The following is a 25,910-nucleotide window of genomic DNA, read 5'->3' on the forward strand; positions in this document are numbered from 1 at the left end:
TTCTATAAACATTGCTTTTTTGCATTTCTGTTTGCATATTGTTTGGGACATTTTTCTCTTTCTCGTTTATTGGATGAATCCTTTTGTTCTTGATTTTTATTATACACAGCTGTTGTTATTCATTTTCTTTTTTTCGACGTTCATTATCAGCTCTTGCTGCTATTTTTGTATCGTGATCTAAAATTCGACATTCTTGAATAGATAATTTGCTTTTCTGCCTTGCCATTATAACCAACTGTGTTGAAGGGAGACTTAGTAGCACCACTGAGAGTGTCACACCGTGGTACGGAGAGAGGATGTGCACAGTAGGAGTAATGATTGGGTGAGTGGTGTGGAGGGGCGTGGTCACAACTGAATAACATAGACACGAGGGAAAAGTTTTTAAATTAATAGACAATTGTATACAACGTTGTATTATTGTAGGATATCTTTCCATTTGCCCATTTTCTTTAACCAGTTCAACCAATGTAGATCAATGGTTGTGTTTGAGAAACTCTCTATAGTCACTTAATGAAACACTTGTCGGGCAGCAAAGGAGGTTACATTGGCTAGTTAACCCTGACAACATATACTGTACCTGTATTCAATGATGGGAGAGAAGTGAGTACTTATGTTGTACAAATAAGCAAATATTCTGTTGCCTTGTCTGGATATCACATAAAGGGCTGTGCTGTTTACTCTGCATAATGTGGATGAGAACACCTGTTTTTAGTCCCACAAACAATTACAGTATTAACAGCATAAAAATGCCCTTTAAACAAAAAAAGAAGCAAGTTTTAGGCTAGCCTATTCTTTGGGGACATATGTATAATCTAAGCTCTCGAATAAAGCACAGATGTCCTAATGCTTTTTACACATGTAGGTGTTTGTTTGAAATTTTTTACTTCTCTCTTAGTTTTGTTACATTTAACACATAAATGCTTTTCACTGTTCTTGAGTAGTGTGAGTTAATTTCAATAAAATGAAAAACCTTTATCAATCAGTCTAATAATAACAGAAGATTAGCAGAAAATCCTAGCTGTTACTGGACTGAGAAAGTGCCTGACAGTAACACGGTCTCTAATACTGTGTATTGACTTCAACCTCTGGAAAATACTTACTGCCTCGTTGGCTCAGCCCTTCATGTGCAACTCTCTTGGGAGGAAGATGCATCTGTAGGTCAGATATGCTGACCTGTGCTCACCCCAAAATAGTTCACATTTAGTGAACAAACTTTTAGGCCTGCTTAAAGAACTGATATTACATTTTATATGTACTACATGAAAAGTTCATTAATAGCTCTGAAATGCATTTATTTTTTTCTTTTACTTTTACATGGATTTGATTAACAGACACTTTTATCCAAAGAACTTACAAAGAAGGTCAATATATGAAAACAAAAATGCAAGTTTGGGTAACTGTTTAGTTGCAAATGTTGCAGGACACGGTTACAAAATCTACCACCACAAGTGAAGATCTCAGAACAAAATACATGCTAGTTACAATTTATAAAACCAATGGATATTGAAGTCAGGATTTTGAATGGAGATGGGTAGCCTGTTCCACTAAGAGACACCCATGAATAGTTGTTTTTTTACCCTAAGCTGGTTACTTTACAGCTTAACGGTACTTCTACTTGCACAGGAAGTCATTGTACCTAACTGCAAAGTGCTAAAAATACCTTACAGAAAATTGTATTTATATTCTCACACTTTGCACGATCTCTCTTGATATTTTTTCTGGGTAAATTCTTGGCTCTCCCAATTACTGTATAGGAAAAAGGCTGTCTAGATCGAAATTTGCCTACACCTGCTATAGTCCTAACTTCCTTAGTATAATATTTTGCTGTTCCTCTTTGAGACTCTGGTCTTAAGTGGCAGTCTGTTTCTGCAGGAGTTTCTTTTTTCCTTCCATCTACTTCAGCAACAGGTGTTGACTGTGGTCCAGTTTAGATTGGCTGGCTGGTAATCTATAGTCTTATATAGTAGTGGTGCGCTGTAGAGGTCAGCTATTGTCAACTCTTTTGGGAAAGCTTGCATAGATCACTCAAGTTCTATGGTTTTCAGCATGTATACTGTACGTGTGTAATGAATAGATTATGGATTTTAGTTATTAGCATTAATAATGTAATGCATAAAACTGTGACTTTACAGTGTCTGCTTGCAATCACACACTTTTGCACTGTTCAAGACTGGTGATAATGATTCTCTTTTCTATAATATCTTAAGAAACTGCTTTAAATGGATAAACGCAACCAGTGAATGTTTTTTTGCCTTCGTGGTCCACAGACGTTAGTGTAATGCTGCAAGTGCAGTTTATTGTCTCTTCATATAAAGGATGCATCTCACAGCAAACACTTGGTTTTAAGGTGTATCCTCATCTATGTTTCCTGTATTCAGAAACTACTGGAAAACCAGATATTAGGAACATTTGTTGTTTTAAACAGGAATGATGAGTATTACATCTTAAGAATGTACCCGAGAAAGAGGACTATGTCCAACCTTTATTTGCCTTTTAGTGATTGGCTAAGGCCAAGTAGCAAGGTAGGAGAGACAGATAAAACTCTGATGTAATGGATTTACGGTAGATCTAATTATTTGCAAAACATATAGTTAGTAGTATATATAATCTTCTGCTACCAGTCTTCATTAAAATCTGTATTTTATGATGCCAGGTACGAAGTATATCCAAGTTGAGGTCTGTTCCCACACACAACATGTTCTTTCATATAAAACTTGGCTAATGAGTAGAACATAGCTAATTAGAATAGAACTCCTTTGCCTCAAATATTGTATCCCTAGTTTATCCTCTTTTAAGCTTTTGTCCATTTGAAGCCCCTTTTCCGCTAAAAAAAGTTTTCTTTGTCTTCTTGGTCAAAATGATTGCCAGATATCCTGCAGGGTTCCTTTTCAGTGCCACTGAGGGTCCTGATTGCTATTATGATCTGTGATTAATACCACAGAGTCCACTATCAATCAATCAATCAATCAACATTTATTTATATAGCACATATTCATACAAAAAAATGTAGCTCAAAGTGCTTTACAAAATGAATAGAGAAATAGAACACACAATAAAAGATAAACATAAGTCAACATTAATTAACATAGAATAAGTAAGGTCCGATGGCCAGGGTGGACAGAAAAAACAAAAAAAAAACTCCAAAGGCTGGAGAAAAAAATAAAATCTGTAGGGGTTCCAGACCAAGAGACCGCCCAGTCCCCTCTATACGTAGAAATTTGCAGAGATTAATAAATAGATGCAGTACACATTCCGTTGGTTTGCATTCATTAGCTGAGGTACCCTAACTGAGGTCAGCAACGAAGAGTGGCCTTAATGAACCCTGCTGCTAGGGAACCAAGTCTCCATAACTGCTTATCAAAATTTCTGTCATTCCAAGATCCCCGTGTTTAAGTTCCAAATATTTTTAATGGAAAATTCTTAAAGGTCAACAATCATAGTCTCGTACCTGTCATCTCATACTGACTTTTGGCTTTTTTAGGCAGAACATTAGTTCTTTGAAACAAAAAGGCAATCCAAACCTTGGCTAGGTGGATATGTTGGTTATGTTATTTATAAGTGGGTAAAGACTTTCTGTTTCTATTTCATACCCCTCAGTGAGAGGTTTGGAGAGGTTTATTTATACTCTGTTCTCATCAATGAGAAAGCCATATCTGTATCATTTATTGTTGTGGTCTGCAAATCTGTTTTGTATGTTTCATTCTGAACTCTTTAAGCCTGTATTTATAATACATACCCTCCCTTCAAACCTTGTTTCTGTGCTTTATCATTCTGTGGAAACTAGTATTTCCACTCTGTACTTTACAGTTAGAAAGTCTGGACTACAGTTCCACTTCTTGAAACCCTCTTCACAATTGATTTGTGAGAACTGCTTAACATGTGCCTTTATACAAAGAATGTTTTAGAATGTGGTAGCAAAGTAAGATTTCTTTAACCATTCAAAACAATGCGGTCATAGGGATTCATTAATTGATTAAATTTCACATTGATTGTATGGATTGTGAATCACAGAGTGAGAGAGGGCAAAGGGGATATGAAACAGCAGAGCCAAATGTTTTCTATAAGTTGTTTTACTTTGAGTTTAAAGCATAAATCAGTAAAATAAACATAATTTAATTAAGCATTATTTCTCAATTGTTTAAGCTGTACCATTTCTTTGGTTAGATATGAAGTCAGAGGACTGCTTTGTTTTGGCCTTGCTGCACGTTTCAGCAGGCAAACTAAACTACAGCTTCCATCATGCCAAGTACAGATCCACAGCTTGCCTTGCCAGTTGCCACAATATGGCAGGCGTTTTTCTTGTGGGTTATTTTTGTGATTAGTGAAGATCTTATTTATTTCATTATTTTAGTTGTGTGATTTCTGTAACCAGAAAAACAATTAAAATTAAAAGAAGTCATCAGCAGTATTAGTGTAATTCTTAGAGAGTAAAAGGGTGAATGCAGTTATTTTGGGGTGGAAGAGAGGTATATTAAAAAACAAAAAGACTAATCATGCAGATCAAATCCTGAATGAGATTACTTTCTGTTTCTGTCTCCAAAGGGACTTGCTCCTAGCATTCTGTTGTTCCCATGGCAACAGGAAAGACCCATTCTACTGCACCCTGCTGATATTAGGATTCACTTCCTTGCGTTGTAGCCCAGTTGCCACGGAAACATCAGCAAGTAAGGGAGGTGTCTAAATTGCCCCTTCTATTCCTGCAGCTCCCCCATTGGACACTGTGCAGTCAGACCCTGGTGACCATGACAGAGAAAAGGCTGCCCTCATTAAGTCACCAGTGGGACTTTCCTTAATCGTTTACACACACCAATTAAGCGAGGCAGAGAGAAAGTGTCCTCTGCTAATTTGGGGGAGTAAATTAGTCAGTGCTTTTTTCTTCATTCTTTTGTGGCAAGTGCCAGCCAGCTAATTAGGGGCTGTGAAAGAATAACTTGTTTACTGAGGCAGCCTGAGAGACAAAAGGGTCATGTACTCCCAAAGCAAACAGCCATGTCACATACTGCCATATCACATTCCAGGAGACCACACAGCAGACAGTAAGGCATGAGGTTGAAGACAAGAAGCTACCAGTACAACTTTCTGTAAGACCAAACATTACCTAAAAATGTGAGGACTCTGCCCACAATATCCAATGAAACAAGCATCTGCTAAGATGTGAAATGTTTATGAAATTATATTTTATTAGTAAGGTTCGCTTACATTGCAAAATCTTATTCCCCTGCTTACACTGTTTTGTGTTTCTCTCAAATTTAGAAACTTTGAATGCTGTAGTCTGTAGAATGCTGTACAGACTAGTAGTTACAGTCTCTGGTCCTGTTGTCTGGTGGATTTTAAGAGAATAGAATAAGGATAGTGATGGAGTAGGTTCCTTTAGTATGTATATACTGAACCAGTGCTCTAATGGAAAATAGTATTTGATGATGTATTTATTGTATAGCCCATTGCATCCTGACTCCATACCAATCGATAGCCTTTTGAAATGTTCTAAACACACAATCTAAATAACAAAACAAGATAGATAGATAGATAGATAGATAGATAGATAGATACTTTATTAATCCCCAAGGGGAAATTCACATACTCCAGCAGCAGCATACTGATAAAAACAATATTAATTAAATAAAAATGCAGTGCAAGTTAAAAAATGTAAGGTGGAGAGTGCAAAGGCAGGTATAACAGTCAATAACATTGTATAATAATGTTAACGTTTACCCTCCCGGGTGGAACTGAAGAGTCGCATAGTGTGGGGGAGGAACGATTTCCTCAGTCTGTCAGTGGAGCAAGACAGTGACAGCAGTCTGTCGCTGAAGCTGCTCCCTGTCTGGAGATGACACTGTTCAGTGGATGCAGTGGATTCTCCATGATTGACAGGAGCCTGCTCAGCGCCCGTCGCTCCGCTACAGATGTCAAACTGTCCAGCTCCGTGCCTACAATAGAGCCTGCCTTCCTCACAAGTTTGTCCAGGCATGAGGCATCCCTCTTCTTTATGGTGCCTCCCCAGCACACCACTGCGTAGAAGAGGGCGCTTGCCACAACCATCTGATAGAACATCTTCAGCATCTTATTGCAAAAACACACTCTTTTATTGTTCTTCTTCCAGTACAGCACAAATCACTCACAGTCCTTATTACTTTCTTCTCCTGCCGCCTCCACTCCTCTCTCGCAAAGCTCCGTCACACTACCTCCCAACTCCAGCTCCTTGAGTGGTGGCTGCAGGCTCCTCTTACAGCCCGGCCGGAAGTGCTTCAGGTGATAATTAGCTTAAATAGGCTTCACTTCTGAGTGTGGCTGCATCATAGCCCAGACGGGCTCGTTAAGTCGTTTAGCTCCCCCTGGCAGTGGCCACGGAGCCCAGAAGGCATGAGCTCCGGTGTTCCTCGATTGTGGTCATCCAGGGGGGCTGCCACCAAGTGTTCCGGGGAACATAATGAGCCTCCCATGGCAGCTTCCCCAGATTCAATGCCAAAGGGGCATCCCGGCTGGGGATGGGTCCCAGCCATCTTCCACTTCCACCCTATGATTCTCACATGTGTTCAACACAAAGGAAATGTCAGCTTTAATCTTATAGTGCACATTAAATTGAATGAACCTCTTTTACAGCTAGGTCATTTTCAGCATTTACCTGACTCTAGTATGGTAGATAGTGTTATAAGGCTGGAAAAAAACAATGACACTGACTCTGATGCTGCATTATAGCAAACTAAAAGTATAAAATGCTAACTTCTGACTATTAGAACCACTAAAAATCCATATTCTAAAATGTTCAAACTACTTTAAGAAATCTGTAATAGGATAAGAATGTTCTAGTTATTGTAGGAAGGATGCAGGTTAGGTGGATTGGCGATTCTAAATTGGCTCTAGTGTGTTCTTGGTGTGTGGGTGTGTTTGTGTGTGTCCTGCAGTGGGTTGGCACCCTGCCCGGGATTGGTTCCTGCCTTGTGCCCAGTGTTGGCTGGAATTGGCTCCAGCGGACCCCCGTGACCCTGTGTTTGGATTCAGTGGATTGGAAAATGGATGGAAGGATGGATTTGAAAATATTTTTAGTTTATTTTGTCAGTTTACAATGCCAGCCTATTTCATGTGAACTTGAAACAGACTCATTCTACTATAGTTCCAAGTGCTTTTCATGTGATGTTTCTCCATTTATTTAGACACTTTTAGGCTCTATAAAGATCTACAATTCTTCCAGTGATATGCACCCTTTAACATGTTCAGACCTTGAAGTCTTAGACTGAGAGACAGATGGCTTTTCCTATAGATTCAGATAGTGGTGATTTTGTGTAATGTCTGTTTTCTCTCTCCTTCCCTGTGGTCCTGACTAGAATGAAGTGATTACTAGACATTTAATGGAGGTACTGTTTGAATTAACAGTCCATTTTTCAGGAGCTGGGTGAACTCTGTGTGTTCTAATTCTCTTAACACTATGAAAGACCCCTAATGTCTGAATTTCTTATGTTCTTCGATTCAGGCTTTATGCACACACTGTTCAATATGTCTTATTGGTACACATCTTACAACCTATAGAGACTGCCATGTTTAATTATTCCAGAGTCACTTTCAGAGTAACATTCTAAAGCACTTTATTGATTTTGAGAACCCTCTGTCACCTCCAGCTTATTGATGCTCTAGTAATTTCCTACATTTAGATGTCCTAGTATAAGCTGTAAAATGTGCTTAGATACTGGCCATCACCAGAAAACAACTGGCTTTATTGATTCTATAAATATTTTTGTTATATCTGTTCTGTATGTGATTTGTAAGCATCAAAGTATGACATCAAGGCCAGTGAAGTCATGTCTTGTGAGAGGCAAGATCTTCTTATATGTGAACCTTCAAAAGTCCAGCGTACTCCTTTTGAAACGTGCCCTTGATATAGCAGTTGTATGCTCCATAATGTTCTTTGCATTGATTAAAAGCAATTCTGATTTTTGTCTTGTTTCTTTAAAACAGGAAATTGTCTTACTTGTGAATAGTACACACTGCACAGCATTCATTGTATAAATAACAGCCACTTTTTTGGTTGTGTAAACTCCGTGAAGGTTAAGCCTTTCATTTCTATCTGGCTTTTTTTGAGGATTGAGTGAATGTTGCAAAGATCATATTTTGTAATAACAAAAATAGCTAAGAACTTGATATGGCATACACATTTTAATTAATATAAAATATTTTGTTGCTTCCTGGGAATCTAAGGGACTCTTCATTTATACTCACTTTCTTCCTGTCTTTTGTTTTCCACAGCGAAACGAGGGCCTTGCCTTGCCACAAACTGCAAGAGCTCACGATTCATCACATTGGGTCTTCCTGATGCTGGTGGGAGTCGCATGTGTAGGGGGCACTCTTATTGCAGCTCTGACTATCGCTTGTGTTAGGCATCACTCAAGGCAGCTTGGAAGTGGCAAGCTTGGATTGGGACCTGAGGGAGGCTGTGACACACATTTTGAGTATCAGGTATGAGACTGTAAACCTTAATATACGTGATATGTTCTTGTCCTTTTTCTCTGAAATTATTTTCTTTAGGGATTTCTGTCAGACGATTCATACTTCATGCTACTTAAAAACAAATGAAATATCAAACTCATAATTTCTGTAATGTGCTTTTGCTCCTTCATGTTTTTGTACCACATAAGAAGCCACAAGTTAGTTAGTGCTGTTGTTGGTCCATTACTCCCATTTCACTTTCAGGATCTGTGCAGACAACACATGGCAGCCAAAGCTTCATTCAGTCGACAAGAGGCAGGGGGAACAGAAACGTCAAGGGTGAGCAGTGTGTCATCTCAGTTCAGTGATGCCCCCCAGGCCAGTCCCAGTTCACACAGCAGTACTCCTTCCTGGTGTGAAGAACCAGCCCAATCTAACATGGACATTTCCACTGGGCATATGATATTGGTGAGTAATTTTTATAGAGCAAGGGTAGGCGATAATGGCCTTGCAGTGTAACAGTAACTAAAAGGTTTTACAGTATTTCCTTTTATTTTAATTGTTGGTAAATCACTGTTCTTAACCGAAATTCTTTTTAAATTAAATAACTTAACTTACCTTTCTGTCTCCATTCTGAAAATCACCAGTGGTGTCAGTGCTTTTGCCTGTGAAACCCGTATCAGTGCTTAATGTTATTATAGTGATAACAGCACAGATGTAAATTTAGTTTTTCTTTCTTTCTTTCTTTCTTTCTTTCTTTCTTTCTTTCTTTCTTTCTTTCGCCAGGTACAATTAAAAGAAACAAGGAAATTACTAGCTAAGTAGCTTACATTTTTGTCTCAGGGTTTCATTATGAATTATCTTCACTTTTAATGTATTGCAACTGAATCACCTACAGAAGTAAAACAGCAGAGATTTTGCTTTCAATAAAAAAATTAAACTGGTTGAAATGAAAATCTGCTCATAATTTTAAACTTCAGGACAAAGACAATACTGTAATATACTGGAAGAGCTGTTTTGTGAGCAGACCCCCGTGACCCTGTAGTTAGGATATAGCCATTTGGTTAATGAATGGATGGATGTCTCAATACCTGGTGTAAATGTTCTTCTTTTATAACAAACCGAAGTATGCAATTTGCATTTGAAGTATAGAAAAAAGTGTAATTTGCAAGACCAAATATTTAGCATCTTCACTGTATAAAACAAGTTACAAGTTGATTTATTTCAGGAGAGCAAACTAAGTGCACAAAGCTTAAACAAAACAGACTATAAACAACTTATACACTTATCTGAACTAGTGGTTCATTGGATTGAAGAATGATGCCATTAGTTAAAAATTCAGATTTTAGGAAGCCTACAACCAAGTGCCATATAGGCAAAGATCATCTTTGAGTTTTGATTAAAACTATTTTAAAAAGATAGTTTTCTTCTTTCTTCCCCTGTTTCTAGGTTACTCACTATAACAACAGATTAACATTTTTATTCTCACAAAAAACTTACAGATAGAAGGTCGAAACAGTGCTTGCTAGGCACCAACTTATGTTTTGGCCCCTGTAGTTTCATCTTTGGGTTTTTTCTTCTCATTTATCATTACCTAGTCTGTCATCATGAATGCTTTTGCTGAAAGCTGCCTTTAGCTGGAGTTAACACAAGTAAGCGTATTCAAATAGTTAAAACAAAACAGTAACTGATGCAGTGAGAGTAGAAATCAATGTGTACAGAGTACCACATATAAGTGCAAAATATTACAGTTTGTTGTAATTCATAACAAAAGAGTAAAATGTTTTTCTTTTAAGACCTACATGGAAGACCACCTCAAGAATAAAGACCGGCTGATAAAGGAGTGGGATGCTCTCTGTGCCTATCAGGCTGAACCCAGCACATGCTCAGTAGCTCAGAATGAGATTAACATCAAGAAGAATCGAAACCCTGACTTTGTACCCTGTGAGTTCTTTTAGGTGCCTGTTTTTTGGTGAGGGCAACAAAATCTGTCCCTCTGTGGTTTGTGGGATGCAGAAGTAGTTGAACTGCAGCCTGAAGTTGTGTATTCCGTCTTTCTAGATGATCATTCTCGAGTGAAGCTGAAGCCAGAAATAAACCCATCTAGGACTGATTTCATCAATGCAAGCACCATTGTAAGAATGGCCAGATTTTTCCTAGATACTAGCATAGTGTGCTCTGTGACATCAACTGGTTACTTCTTAATATCTTCATATCTACCCAGTAATGTCACTTTGCACTTAGTAATATTATTTAAAAACGTTCTCTTTTCTGTTCCTTCAGATTGATCATGATCCTCGGATGCCAGCATATATAGCTACCCAGGGGCCACTGTCACACACAATTGCTGACTTCTGGCAGGCATGTATATTACTACTGTGTGTTAAAGCTGAGACTTTGAGTTAGATGAGTTAAATGAATAGTCCACCCCAAAGTGCTATTTTTTTATATGTTCACTGTAAAAAACCTGACACTGTTCCAGTATTGTGCTTAGGGGTCACCCGTTGCAAAGCTGCAGTTAACTGTAATCAGCGCATGCTCCAACCTTACTTACCCATTTGGTTAGTTTTTAGTCTCACATCTCCAAAAAGAAAGGAGATAACCATGTTTCTTATAGGATGAGAGCTGGAAAATGAAAGTAGTCCACAAGTAGAACGTCTCTTCACATGGGATTGTGCTTTTGAATTGAACACAGGAGAAATGAATAGTGAGGGAGAGGCATGTCTTCAATTTAAAAGCACAATCCGATTTGAATGGACTTCCTAATTGTGTATTACTTTTATTTTCCGGAATTATGTATTTAACAATATTTTTGAAGACTGGACATGTGGATTATGTGACACAAGTAATGTGAGATATTTTCATGTATGTTTTTGATATTGTTTGCGGTTTCCCAGCAGTGGTCACCATTGGCACCCTTTCTATCAGAACGATTGTTGTTTCTGTTCTGCATTAAAACATGAGGTTAAAAATTTTATTTGGCAATCACCACAAACCACATGGTATAAGTAACATATAAAAACATTATTTTGGGGTGAGATATTTCTTTAAATGAATGGCTTACTTTTTCCAAAAATGGGTGTTAGGTGTGCTCCTTTATGCTGTTGAACACATCACTCTTGTGAAATGAATGAACCACTGCAGCTGACACAAAATTAGCAAATATTGAATGTGAAATAAACTCATATTACCTGACTATATAGTTCTATGTTTTACACTAGGAGTATTTAGAAGGTAAACATGCCACCTTTACATTTGATTCAAAAGTGTAGAGCAGATTTTAGTTAAAGATTGTGCACAGACTGGGGAAGATACAGTAACTCTGTTAAAGGCAAGTACATGTTAAATTGTAGGGCTGATGGCAATATGGTAGCCCTGGTTTGGAGATGAATTAATACTTTGGTGAATAGTGCCAGTATACTTGGATGTGTGCAGTAGATTTGAATGAAGTACTGAAGAAATGGTGACACTTCATTTGAGTTTATAAAATGTTTGACTGTTTTTGTGCCAACGTAGTCTACCAGAAATACTAATTCTTCATCAATTTAATGTTGCCTCAGTTTCATCTGAAAATGGATAAATTAACTGACTGTGCTTCTGTTTTCTAAATTCCCTGTTTATTTATCAGATGGTGTGGGAAAATGGCTGTACTGTCATTGTCATGATGACTCCACTGGTGGAGGATGGGGAGAAACAGTGTGATCGCTATTGGCCAGATGAAGGCTCCTCTCTTTACCATATTTATGAGGTAATTATTGAAAAGGCATGTTTAATGCTGGTGTTTGGTAAAGAATCCATGTCTACTTGTGCAGCCTTTATCCTGCTTTAAAAAAGAGCACTTAAACAACTGAGTGTTTTTATTTTTCTTTCTTGAAGCTACGTGATGATATAGCTTAGTATGAAGCACCTTGCTCACATACTGTATGTTGTCTTATTTCTTGGATTACTGCAGAATTTGTGCACAGTTTATTTATAATAAATGTTAAGAATCATGTGATGTTCTTTTGTTTTAATAAGTGTCAGCAAGTTTCCCTCCGGTCATTGAGATCCATTAAAAAGCTTCTATTCTGGAATGTTCCAAAAAAATTAAAAACCCACTATTCTCGAAACATCATGGACTTTTCTGGTATATTATACTTTTTCAGTTAAATTAGTGTCTCTACCCCAATCCCATATGCCATCAAAACTTCTGACTGTTACTCTGGGCTTTTTGTTTATAATTATGCATTGGAATTGGGTTACCAAAATTACTTCCACATCTGCTATCAGGTAGCAACCATTTGACATTTTCTTTAGTTTCTTATCCTTGCTATGACTGTAGAATGCTGGATGCATGTAAAACTAACTAATTTCTTTTAATAACAGTGAACCAATTTGTTTATCAAGCTAATTCGGGACTATTTGTCACAGTCTACTAATTACAAAGCTAAAATTCATAATTCTGTGTTATGAGCCTAGTAATCAAACCAAACTCTGAAAGTCTACTTTAACTGACTTGAAACATGCAACACAGAATTCACGTGATACTAGTGAATATTACATTTGAGATTTGGCTTCTTTTTTGTATGTGTTTATGTGTATTGTACTTTACCTAATGGTATCCAAAAGAATGCAAACAAACGTTCAGCACACATGTATTCTCCTGCAGATGCAATAAAGAAACAAAAAGCACTTAAAAAGATACTTCAGTAAGGGATGTTGCTTCATTCCAATGCTCTTTCTGTCTAATACACCTGGTGTAGTGAATCTCAGTTTCTAATTTCTTCTCTGTTTCTGCAACTGCACCTGAACAGTTTGAATCTCTGATCTCTAATGTTGTTGCAGCTGCCTGTAGTTAGTAATGGGATGTGAGCCATGCTGGCTGATTAGCAACATTATGTCTTTACTCCACTTTAGTAAATTTTTCTTTTTGTAGATGCATGGTGACACTGCCCTTCACTAGCTTAACTAATTTATATATAATTTATTGATTTTTAAATTTTTTAAATAATAAGCCACTTTATACAATATACCTGATTGCAATTTTAGGTCTTATACAGTTTATGAAGATTAGATGCTTTTGAGGTTTTCCTGTTACAGTCCTGTGAACCAATATTTGCTCCCTTGGATGTTTTTTACAGATAAAAGCCAACTGATAAACAGACTAACAGCTTTTTTATTCTTGTCTTTTTATTGAATGAACGAAGTAATCCAACACCAACTGACACTGTGTGAAAACGAAATTGTACCCTTATTCTTAATAACTGGTTGTACCACCTTAAGCTGCAATGTTTACAACTAGACACTTCCCAGAATTTAATATCAGTCCTTCATGATGCTTTGGAGAAACTTTTGTTCATTCTTCCTTGAAGATCTGCTTTAATTAAAAAAATTCTGATAGGATTTTGAATGTGAACTTAATATTTCAAGTTTTGCCACATCATCCCTCTTGGTTTTTCGGCATGATCTTTAACTAGGCAAGTTCAAATATTCATTTTGCTTCTCCTTAACCATTCTGATATGGACTTGCTTTTGCTTTTTTGAACTGTTCTCCTGCTTCATGGCACAACAACATTTCAGATCATAAATGAATGACAAGATATTCTTCTTAAGAATTTTCTAAGAATATTAATGGTTCCTTCAGTTTTGGTAAGTTGTTGCTAAGACAGCAAAGCTTCCCTACATCACCACAACACAACAACCATATTTGGCTGCTGGTATGATATTCTTAAAGTGGAATGTGACGTTTGCTTTATACCTTGATATAATTGGACCCATATTGTCCATAACATTCCACTCATGTGTCATCTGCCCATAGAACATTCTCCCTAGTAGCTTGGGGATCATTCTAGTACAAGCAGACAGAAATGCACCACAGCAGTGATAGGCAAGGTGAGAGATGCATGGAAGATATTCTTGTGGCTGTTCCTGGTCCAGACTTCTAAAAGAGACTCTCTGACATTAAAGTAAAAAGTTTATAAAAGCTGCTTGAGGAATACTGTGCTCTGTGCACGTGACTGATGAAGGAGGTACACGAGAAAGTGTTCATGAATGCTGAGTTAAAAGAAGGAGTGGGTGCAAAGGTGATTGGTATTGTACTGAGGAGAAACAAGCTGGTCTGGGCATGTGGAGGAAAAGGCAGAGGGGGATTTTATGAAGAGGTGCATCAAGATGACGGTTTAAGGCCATTGGTGGGTGGACGGCAGAAAAAAGTCATGGTTGGAGGTGGTGGAGAATGATATGAAAAGAAAGTTCTCACCCTAAAAGAATGCCCAAGACTATGGAGAGCAGAGAGAAAAAATATTTGGTAAACAACTGGCTAATCTGGATACATCTAGAAAATAGCTGTTAAACTGATAATGATGATGAGTCACAATTTTAGCTAACAATTATTTGAAATATATTTTTGATTCTAGTGCCTGACCTGTATTCCTTTTCCCAGAGATAATTGCTCAGATTAATATGTCTGCTAAAAATCACAGCATTGTTGATCAGTCTTATGAATAGTTTGAAATCACTTGTTTTTTTTTATTGTCCAGCATCTCCTGATTCATTGGTATGAGAACCCCCCACAATATAAGATATCCTTTGACCCATCTTGATGTCTGGTTATGTAAGAGCTGGAGCATGTTTGGGGTTTCCCCTTCTTTTTCACCCTCTAGACTAAAAAAAACAAATTTTTGGATCATATTTTGTGCAGGAAATTACATCCTTATGATGAGTAAAAATGAGCAGAAGGACTTAAAGTTGTGTATGCCACATCCCAGGGGTTCACCCCCTAATGCAATATGAGGGTTCAAAATGGCTCAGTTTTTTACAAAATTGTGAAAAAATGTGGATTGGTATATAAACATGTGTAGTGTGGTCCTAGCCCTCTAAAAGTGATTTCCAGAAGGTTACAAATGACAAATTTTAAACATAAGCATGTTGCGGTGTCATTTTTAGAGCATTTCAGAGTCAACAATTATGAATATGATGTTATTTTTGATTATTTACTAGGGATCTTACCCCTCTGTGGACATCCATCACAGGGTGTAAAAATGACAAATTTCAGTTACAACTGAGAATATTTAGACTTTAAATATTTAAACTGCAGCACACACCTTAGGTTGTCTGTGACAAAATCTTTGTAGTGATTGTAATGTAATTAAAACAAACAGTATGACCAGTCACCTGACCACCTGAGCGTCTGAATATTAATTTAAATGAAAACATATTTTCTCTTTGTGATTATGGGTTATTAAGTGTAGATTGATGGCCAAAAATGGCAAATTTATGAATTTAAAATTAAATGTACTGCACAGTAAAGTGTGCTTAAAGTGGAGGAGTCTGAATACTTTCTGAATCCATTGTATGTGTGTGTATATATATATATATATATGTATACAGTATATATATATAAAACATTCTTTTTAAGTCTGAATCACAATCTGATATGCTCATAAACATACAGTATTTTTATATATATATATATATATATTAAAGACTTAATTTTTTTCTTTAAACCAAATTCAAAATGGGATAAGGATTTGGGTGACAACATTGTTAAAGCAGTTAATGTTTGTTAAGTAAGTTTTGCGTTTTGCAGTTACAAAATCTTCCACTTCAATTTTGCACAAATTGTATACAAAAGGAAAGTCAGTTGTTTTTCTCACTTCTACCCATTATTTTGTGATCATCTATATACGCAATTAATGGAGCAAGATTTAGGCCACAGGACAAGGACAGTGGCAGCCTGCTTTGTACTGGTAAAATGTGGAGATGGAAATGTAATTGCACTGTATACAAATGACAATAACTCTGAAATGAACTGATGAGACTATTTTTTATGACAGAGAATCCTTACATTTTTGAACACACCAATGCTCTTGAATACCTGCAGATCGTTACTAAATGCCATAGAGTTAAGCCATAATGAAATGCATGCCGAGTCACTGTTCAGAATAAGGTAGAAAGAAAAGAGCAAGAATGGTGTTTTTAAATTTTACTGTTTCCTGAAGGTAGACATTTATTCAAGACCATTTTATGGTGAGGCAGTTTTAATTTTAAGTCTTGAAATCATTACAGCATTGTGAATTACAGCAATTTTAAATCAATGTTGAATTATCTTTATAACATTATCGAAATACTTCCATTGGTCTGTGGGAAAAAAAAAAAAAAACTTCTGTAAATTCTTTCTGCAGTCGATGGATTCAGTTATTGAATTAGCTGTTCAATTTACCAATGTGGGATTAAATGTGCATTTGTGAAGCCACACTAAACTAGGAAATCCAAAGTAGTCACATTCACGGTACCAACCTAGATTAGGAGTTATTGCAGTTATGGAATACAATCATACAGTTGGCACACAAGAGCAGAGAAATTGATAGCAATGTATTGTAGATGATTGATGAAAATCCGGCACTTCGGCCAGCAATGACAAAGGGTCAATATTTTGAAAAACACATACATTTTTCATTTTTTATTACCATGCAACTCTGGGTGCTTCCACTGGACTTCTATATAAAATATACAAAAATGATAAATTCAATATATACTTTTTGGTAAGACCTGCATCACCATTATTATTGTACAGGTGTACCCCCTTGCATATCACATTGATTGTAATCTATCCGGAGAATAATTTTACACACTTATTAAAAGGTAAAGGTACATATTTAGTTTTTGTATCTTCTTATATGTATGTGTTTGGTTGTTATTAACGATATAAAAGAAGCAGAACAAAGCAGAAAGGTTTGGGGGATCCACCCCTTATATTGTTGTCGAAACAAACAAAGAGTCGAATTTAGAGTGATCAACACGGACTGAGTCAAGCATAAGAGTGAAGTGAAGGATGGAGGGATTGGTCTTACAGGAGCTGTGCAGGAGGAGGTGGGTTTTAGGTGGAAGTGAGGTCTGTAGGACGGCATGATCTGGCTAAGGAGGTCGGTGGAGTACTAGGTTGGCTTCGCTTCTGCTGGTCTGTGGGAGAGGGAGAAAAGCCATTAGTGCAGTTTGTTATCCCCCATGCACACATATGTGACAATGAGCAATAATTAATAATGGTCATTATCAATAACATAAGTCCATAGACGGCAGTGACAAGCAAGGTCTCAGAATTGATATTTGTTTTTAATAGGGCTGGGCAAGTTAACTCGTTATTATCGCGTTAACACATTAATTAATGAATTAACGCCGACAATTATTTTATCATGCATTAAGGCAATTTTTTAATGATTATTATTATTTTGAAAGCCTCGGTCTCGATAGAGATCAGTGATCTTTTTGTTACAGTGCTTTTCAATATTCTTTTTCTAGAAGGAAAGTTAGCTTTGTTGATTTGACCTCGATTTCCTGCACATGCATGAGTAGCGAAGAGCAAACAGCTTCTAAAATGGCATGCGGAGAAATACCAAAGCGAATGCTAAAAGCAAAATATTCCATGGATGACTTTTTTCGTATTATTGCTGAATCAGACTCTGATTTGTTGAATTCTGATTTTGATGCAAGTGATCTGGAGAAACAGATCAAAAATGAAAGTGAGGTACCAGCATCAGCTGATTGGTCCTCAGCTGATCTTGGTGTTGAACACATTTGTGTAGCTGATACACTTATGGCAACGTTCGCCTGGGAGGACAGACACTTACGATGACAGGAGGTACAAACCACATTGTGTCTCACTGCAACTGCCACCCCCATGGACCCGTCTCACAAAGACAGCCAGCCCACTGTGCATTGCTGCTGGCCATTGAGCCGCCACAAACTGCAAACAGGCGCCAACAGCAGGCACAACAGGCAGCAACAGACTTTTTATGTTGATTTATGTGTGAAACCATTATGTTGTGTGCTTTTCAGACAACTGAGTTTTTTGTAAAAAATATTAGCCCTCAAAGAGTTGCTACTGTTTATGCTGCTCCCTGATAAAAGAAAATGTTTCTGTTCAGTTAAAAAAGAAAACAGATTTAGAAATGTTAACTTGCTGTTGCTCGGAAGGTGCCTGTTATAATGTTGTGATCGTGGCACCGGACTCTGAGGGTAACTTGTTTTTCTATAACAAACTAGATAAACCGTTAATGCCGTGACAGTGGCAAATAGCTTTGGTTTTATATTTGATTGGATTAAATTAATGTTTAAGTTGAGAATTACAAGAATTATTTTAACTGCTGCTATGTAAAGGGAATACTGCTGTTAAAGTGTTTGCAAACCAAATAACGCAATACACTTCTTTTGAGTTCATTTTTGAATTTTGCACATAACAGTGTGATTCTTATGATTGTCTGTGATTAATTGCGATTAAAAATTTTTATCTCTGCCCAGCACTAATTTTTTATTGCCTTTTTGTTTTGTTTAGTCATTTTAAATTCTATTATAGATGGAAGAAAGGACCTTTTTAAAAAAAAGATACAAATTATACTTTATTTTGAAACAGAACCAAACTGTTTGTGTGCATAATTGTCACATGCATACATATGTTCTATGACCCTTTCTCAGGTGAACCTGGTCTCAGAGCACATCTGGTGTGAAGATTTTCTTGTGCGCAGTTTCTACCTAAAGAATGTCCAGTCCCAGGAGACACGAACTCTCACACAGTTTCATTTCTTGAGCTGGCCAGCTAAGGGCATTCCAGCCTCTACTCGTCCTCTGTTGGATTTCCGCAGGTACATACTCTTTTCCACCCGTGGTGTCTAATGTTTTTTACTGTTATACTGATGTATGCTGTTCCCCGAATCTATTGTCAAAAAAAATTGCAGAATTTTTGTCGGTCATGTGGGTCTCCTCAAGTATAATTTCATGCATTCAGTATACTCTGATGGTCATCTTTTCCTGTAAGGTTAGAAGAAGCAGCACAAAACTGAGTCATATGCAGGAAAATTGTGCACTATTTTCCCATTTTCATGTGTGAGGCAGACATCTTCTATATGTTGCTGATTAGGTTAGGTTATGTGAAGAATTTTGCTAAAAATCTGACTGCCCAAAGTTAATTATCTCTCATAGAGAACTAGTTAGAAGATTCAGCTAACGTGTGATTTGTGATCCAATATTTGTACATTTATCTGCATTTTACTGCTTATAAATAGTATCCATTCATCACGGAGAGTCAGTGGAAAAACTGCCGATGGTTTCACATGCTTTGCAAGGAGTGTAAATGTGAAACTACATGTAAAGTCTAGCTGGAGGTCTGCAAGGGTATACTATGACTATTAGGAGCAATAAGAATCTAAAACAAAAATATGCCTATATATTATGTACAAATTGCATGTTTTGTGTATACTATTTATAAATGCTTTCAATCTTAAGGGTTTGTCAATATTAAAATAGATTGAGCCAGAATGAGTGAAGGACAGCTGCTTTTGTGTATGCAAATTAAACCTACATCCTTTTAAGGGTTACTTTCTGCTGTGAACCTAATGTTGTTTGGTTAGTTTAAATTTCTGTAATTTTGAAAAGGGAAATAATGTGTGTTCAGAAAATAGATGTTGGCTGTTGACAGATGAAACACCTGCTCTTTGCAGTCTTTATTCTTCCTCAGTTTTCACACTTTTGGTAGTACAGGTAGAGTTCTAGCAAGGTACTCCAGTGCCCAGTAATCAGTCAGAATGAGCACAAGGGTTGTGGCATTTCACATGACTGCACATTTAATGGTTTTGAGTGCTTCTAAGGTCTTAACACTTGTCTTAACTAAGCCTTGACCATTGACTCGCATTCCCTTTTTGTACCTTGATGTCCTCACTGATCTCACTTCTTATCTGTTATTTTTCACGTGTGTCCACCCGTCAAATACCTTCCTTCTTCTGTTTGTTGTGTCTGTTTTGCTCTGTTCTTCATAACTTCCTGCCTGTATTTTCTACCTGCCCTTCATACACCCTTTCTCTTATTACAACCAGTATACTACCTTGCTTCCATTTTTCCCTCTGACTTTCCAGTTTAACCAGTGGGAAGCTGGCTCTCTGATGGAGGTCCTTTCAGTACCGTCAGACGCACAGCTGTCAGTGTCATTTTTGTGATTTGCAGCTAGTAATCAGAGTCCAGTTGCATAGTCACAAAAGTGATCATTGGCAGCTGTGGCTGCTGCATGGAGCATCACTGGAACTTCCTCCTGGTTGACGACGAGCTCTTACTCATGGTCTCCTTGAATTCTATTTCCCTGTGCACTTTCCTCCTCAAACCCCTTTAGGTTTAGAAGTGTTATGTTGTACTGAGGTTTCTGCTAGCTCGGAGTATCTTGTGAAAATGAAAAGCCCTTCGCTCACAGTGGCCTAAGTAACCTAGTTAAGAGAAGTACTACAAGAGCCTGTGTGAACGATGCTGTCCTTACACAGACTTCAAGCTTATGCAAGAAACAGTATCGAAATGTCGTAATTGGTGGTATTAATGCCATCCTGTTATTTGCTATGCTGAAACACCAGTCGTATTGTTAACTTGTGGATTGCAGCTTTTGAGATGTCATGATCTGTAACTCACAAAACAATACCTGTGTCTTTTTATTTGATGGTGTAAGATGATCATCAGAGCTAATGTCTTATATTTAGATTGAAAAGATTTCCAGGTCCACAGCAACAGCTCATGTGAATGGCAGCCACACTGAGCCTTTGGAGAGGCAGGCTGGCATTTTTCTGGTGAAAATGCAGTCTGTATTAGGATTTGATAGTGTGATGTCTCCATGCTGGTTTTCTGTGGCAGTGAAAAGGTATATAAATGGAGTTCTTCAAAAATTTTAAAACGCAAACACAGTAATGTGTATGTATGCATTAATTCCTTATGTATTTAAGTTCAAAATGGCCAGTTGGCTTTGAGAAAAAGTCAGGTCTGGAAAACCCCATGTCAAGGTCATTTGTTTTTAACTAGTTAAATGTCTCTTTTACATTAGTATTAGTGTTAGTAGGTGGAGGTGGAGACAGTAGCAACTTCATAACTTCAATATAATAACTGCTTACACGTACATGTAGCATTATCGACTAGTTTTATTGAGCTCATTGAGGTTCCTTCATGTGGAAGTAACTGACTTCTGTTTCTCTGTTTCAGGAAAGTAAATAAATGCTACAGGGGCCGATCCTGTCCGATAATCGTACACTGCAGGTAAAGTGGATCTCGTCTCTTGTCTCTTGTATGCGAAAAAAGCTCAAGACAGTGTGAGATTCTGCCCCACCCCTGCCACTCATGCCTATCTTTAGAAGAATGACTTCTTTTTATCTGCAATTGAAGGGTTGCCTTAAAAGACTTGAACCAGCATACAACTCATAGGGAATGCAAAGCTCCCTTGTATAGAAATAAACATGGATTCTTGCTAATTGCTTCCTTTGTCAGAAGTGATGGCTCCCTCATGCATTCCTGACACTGTGAGTTAAGCCAGCAAGGCCACTCTCTGCAGCACTGTGGTGGTAGCCTTTACCTTTCACAGTCCAGCCATTTTCATCTGGATGCCCGCTGTATCTGGATGGGTCGTCTACAGTTTAGCTGATGAGTCAAACGCTGCAGTTCCTTTGGGTGGTCCTGCAGGTCATTTCTTTGGCTCCAGCACTTTTCCTTCTGGCTTATTTAATTAAAATATAGCTTTTTATGTATGGCCAAAAATGGAGGGTTTGTAGGCATTACTGTTGGCTAGAGCAGCGGTTCTCAAACTTTCATATTTCGTGCCCCCCTCCCGTTTCTACCTGGAATAATTCTGTGCCCACTGCATCATACAAGATAGATGAGAATAACCCATGATGCAAACTACAAAGGTATGATACTCGTGCGGGGTCGCGGTATCCTATCATTTTTACTTCCATACGATTTGCATGTGTTCGGCTAACTTCGATGAAATATTTGCAATTTATTTTTTTTTTAAAGTGCTTTAATAACTGTTAAAATGCCTTTGTGTGGTTTTTGGTAGTAATTCTAATTCCAAAAACAAAGAATACATTATTTATTCTTATTTAATTATTTTTTATGTAAAGAAATGATTAAATATGTTTTAATTTTTAAAAATCGAGGACACCGATGAAGTCAATCTGCGCGAGACGAACGTATTTTCATCCGACAAATATTATACCGCTGTTAGTTGTATCATGAAAATAACCCAATACGCAGTCAATTATTTAACTCAATTTGGCAATATTGGCTACGCTGCCAATGTGGAGCAGCCGCGCCGCATTATCACCTGATCTACTGTTACCCAAATGTTCGTGACAGATACCAATACGTCTCAAACTTTCTGGATTGAAAATACGCGACTATAAAAGCAGCAGCAGCAGCGGCGCCGCTCGTCACAGAAACAAACTTCAAATAGAAAAGGAGCTCAGAGTGTCGATCTTGAATATCAAACCAAACCTGGACAGGCTTTGTACTTTTAAAGAAGGCACATATTAGTCATTAGATCTATGCCTTAGCAATGTTTTATTTTAATTTTAGTTATAATGCATTCGTTGTGATTATATACTTGCAAATTTAAATTTGAAATAAAAATGTAAAAAAATCATTTTGATGTCTTGTTCATTTATTCGATGCCGGCGCGCCCCACAGTTTGAGAACCGCTGGGCTAGAGGAACTGTAATTAGCTACTTTTGGTACAGATAAGCACAGAGCAGTGCTCATGAGAGAAAACAGAAAAGTATCATTTTATTTTATTTATTCCAGAGTATTTTAAATCTGAAGATGTCTGCTGTTTTCCATGGCACTGTAATCAAATGTTCAAGTAGAAGTGATTGTGTCACCCCCCCATTAGAGTTTCACTTACGCACAATTCAAAATATGATGACGATGATGATGCAGTGGTGAGCCGAGTTTCTGTTAACTGGAAAGCTGACTGGTTTGTTTCTTATTCTTCAGTGATGGAGCTGGGCGTACTGGAACCTACATTCTGATTGATATGGTCCTCAATCGCATGGCAAAGGGTGAGCTGTTATTTGTAGTGGTATTTGCCCAAGTCACCATTTTGTACTTTCTATCTGTGTGATGTAGATTGCCGGGCAGTGTGACCACATGCAGCAGGACTCCCTCAGCAAACTGAACAAGTGCTCAGAACGAATCTTTTCTAAACACCTTCTACTCAGATGGTGTTTGTGCTCGTAAGAAAACCTGTCAGTAGAAAGTAAAAAATGAGCAAGTGCGGCTGCTTCAGTTTCAGAGTCTGTGCTGGTTAGCTGGGAGAATTCTAAGGCTTATGATCTCTTGTTGTGCTCTGTTTGTAGGTGTTAAGGAGATTGACATTGCTGCAACCCTGGAGCACATTCGTGATCAGAGGCCTGGCATGGTGCGCACTAAGGTGCGAGTTCCCTTTTTGTCAACACGAGCCATAATTCCTCTTGCATTTTTATGACACGATTGTGAAGCACTGTTTTTCTCCCTTCTGTAGGACCAGTTTGAGTTTGCGCTCACAGCTGTCGCAGAGGAGGTGAATGCCATTTTGAAAGCCTTGCCACAGTGAAACCAACACGGAGTGGAGGGGGACCCATGCTGTACAGTCCCATACATCCATCCCAAAGCATATCTATCTGATTTCTATTCTCCAGCCGTCTGAACTCTAATGGAGGAGTTTGGAGGAAAATGTTCTGTAAAATCCCACTGCATTTTTTTTTTGTTTCAGATTTCACAAAATGTCAGAATAAGGCTTGTGGTTGTTTTAGGTTGATTGATGGAGTACACCATGAAATGCACTGCTAAGCTTGGTAGGTTGATTGATTGACACAATGAAACACCTTAACCCCTGCCGGTGCCGTTTATTACTTATGGTGAAGGAGCCTACTGTGTGCAGAAATTACTCCAAATCATTTAACATTTACAGTAGGATATGCAATTCTAGACACTACAGGTCGTTCCTTGCTCAGTGCCTTGCAGGGTGTCAGGAAGTTTCTGCCGTTGGGTTTTTAAAATTTCTTTGGCTTCATTTTCGATAAACAACACCCGGAGCCTTTGGGCACGCTGTGTTTCCAGCTCCTGTTACATTATACTTGCTTATTTTGCATTGAATAAAATATAACTGGATTTTTTTTTGAAGCACATAAAAACAAGTGGAGCGCTCTGAAAAAATCACAATGTGTACAGTGGAGGGAGGATACCTCTTTAAAATGTCCAGCTGGCATTTCTGGGGCATAATAGGTTGAATTTACCAGCAGGCACTTTAATGCTTTAAGAGGTTGAAGTTTGGTCATTTATTGTAATCTTATAAAGTCTGGAGAGTCGGGCAAAACCGTTAGTTACGTTTGCGCTGTAACATTGAGGTGATTGGGCATAGCTTTGAAAGCAGTGCTTTTCAGGTGGTGCAGTTGAAATGTTTGGGTGCTTCAATCTTATTGGTCTGCCTTTAAAGCTCCTGTAGACTGTGTGACAAAACTTAATTTTTCACGGACCCCGGCATTCAGCATAAAATCATAAAATCCGGTAAAATCCCTGCTGGCTGTTGGGCTTGGTGGTGTGGACGGCAGCCTTGAGCCATAGGCTTTGAGAGTAAGACACTGGTGACATCTTCTCTACCAGCTCAGGTTTAGCCCTTTAAGTCAGAAGCAAGTCTGATGCAGGTGGACAGCACTGCTCACGGTACTGGCAGGTAGTCAAGAAGCCTTTAACTGCAGGCCACAGCTCTGCTTTTTCTTTGCCAAGCAACACTTTTGGCAGCCCCTGAACTCTGGACATACCATAACCCTTACAATTCCACTCCTTCACATTGCAGGACAGCCTCTCCTTAAGGGTGCAACACTCCTGTAGTGGACAGAAGGCTGACATTTTCATTTCTTTAGCTGCTGGCTCTTTCAAGCCTATTTCTGTACAGAAGTCCCTTCCTCAGCATGTTAAATCTAAAACACTGTGGGTGCCAACACTGAACTGCAGTCTTTGCCGACTGGATTGCTGACTGTGGTGCCAGTCGTGTATGAAGAGGTAGTCGGCAGCGGCACAGATAATAGAAAACGGGACTGGAGCCACAAAGGCCGTCCATCCAAATGGCTGCCCAGCACTTCCCACTTTGTTCAATCTCAACTTAACCTTAAAGGCTGCTTCCTTGGTCCCAGGGTCATTATTAGTGCTGTGCTCTTCTAATTATTGTGGAGGTTATTAATGTAGTATTGCTTGCTGTATTCCAGTAGCAAACAAATGGAAAAATACTTCTATAAAAAAATATATATATATATATATATATTTATTTTGTATCTTGATGTGAATAAAGTTTATTTGTGAAGTTGTGCAACTGCAGAAATGACTTTCTGTTCTTGTTTCTTACTGGCGCAAAACAGGTTCTTTGATGAGACTAACGCTGATGAAATGTTAGAGCCCCCGAAATAAGGTATGTGGCTAAATGAGGCCAGCGGCCTGCAGGCCTTTCTGTCCCAGTAAGACGCTTCGATCCCAGCCTGGCTGGCATATCTGTCTGCACTTACTGCTCTCCGGAGTACAGTAGCACAGCTCATTTGTAACTTCATGGATGTCCAACGTGCTTTCCGTCTAGACTGTTCCACAGGCTGTTTTCAGGTATTTCTGTTTTTCAAGCTGGAATTAATAACGACACCTAGTACTGTAAATGTCCACACACGCTTTGTGCTTAAAGTTGAGAATATGCAACA

The 25,910-nt window shown here is 38.0% G+C and overlaps 1 protein-coding gene across 1 annotated transcript in view; it reads left to right on the forward strand.

Annotated features, from left to right (window-relative positions):
* The window catches only part of LOC120531269 (receptor-type tyrosine-protein phosphatase-like N), a 119,905-nt gene extending 94,371 nt beyond the window's left edge, over window positions 1-25,534 (forward strand). Inside the window, exons 13-23 of the mRNA XM_039756525.1 lie at window positions 8,239-8,448; window positions 8,683-8,886; window positions 10,215-10,362; window positions 10,480-10,553; window positions 10,702-10,779; window positions 12,047-12,166; window positions 18,868-19,034; window positions 21,400-21,453; window positions 23,185-23,249; window positions 23,547-23,620; window positions 23,711-25,534. Of these exons, the coding sequence (XP_039612459.1) occupies window positions 8,239-8,448; window positions 8,683-8,886; window positions 10,215-10,362; window positions 10,480-10,553; window positions 10,702-10,779; window positions 12,047-12,166; window positions 18,868-19,034; window positions 21,400-21,453; window positions 23,185-23,249; window positions 23,547-23,620; window positions 23,711-23,782 (1,266 nt within the window). The 3' untranslated portion in view covers window positions 23,783-25,534. The remainder of the gene's footprint in view (window positions 1-8,238; window positions 8,449-8,682; window positions 8,887-10,214; window positions 10,363-10,479; window positions 10,554-10,701; window positions 10,780-12,046; window positions 12,167-18,867; window positions 19,035-21,399; window positions 21,454-23,184; window positions 23,250-23,546; window positions 23,621-23,710) is intronic.
* Window positions 25,535-25,910: the final 376 nt, after the last annotated feature.

The sequence above is a fragment of the Polypterus senegalus genome, chromosome 6 (genome assembly GCF_016835505.1).
Source record: "Polypterus senegalus isolate Bchr_013 chromosome 6, ASM1683550v1, whole genome shotgun sequence".
Classification (NCBI taxonomy): Eukaryota; Metazoa; Chordata; class Cladistia; order Polypteriformes; family Polypteridae; genus Polypterus; species Polypterus senegalus.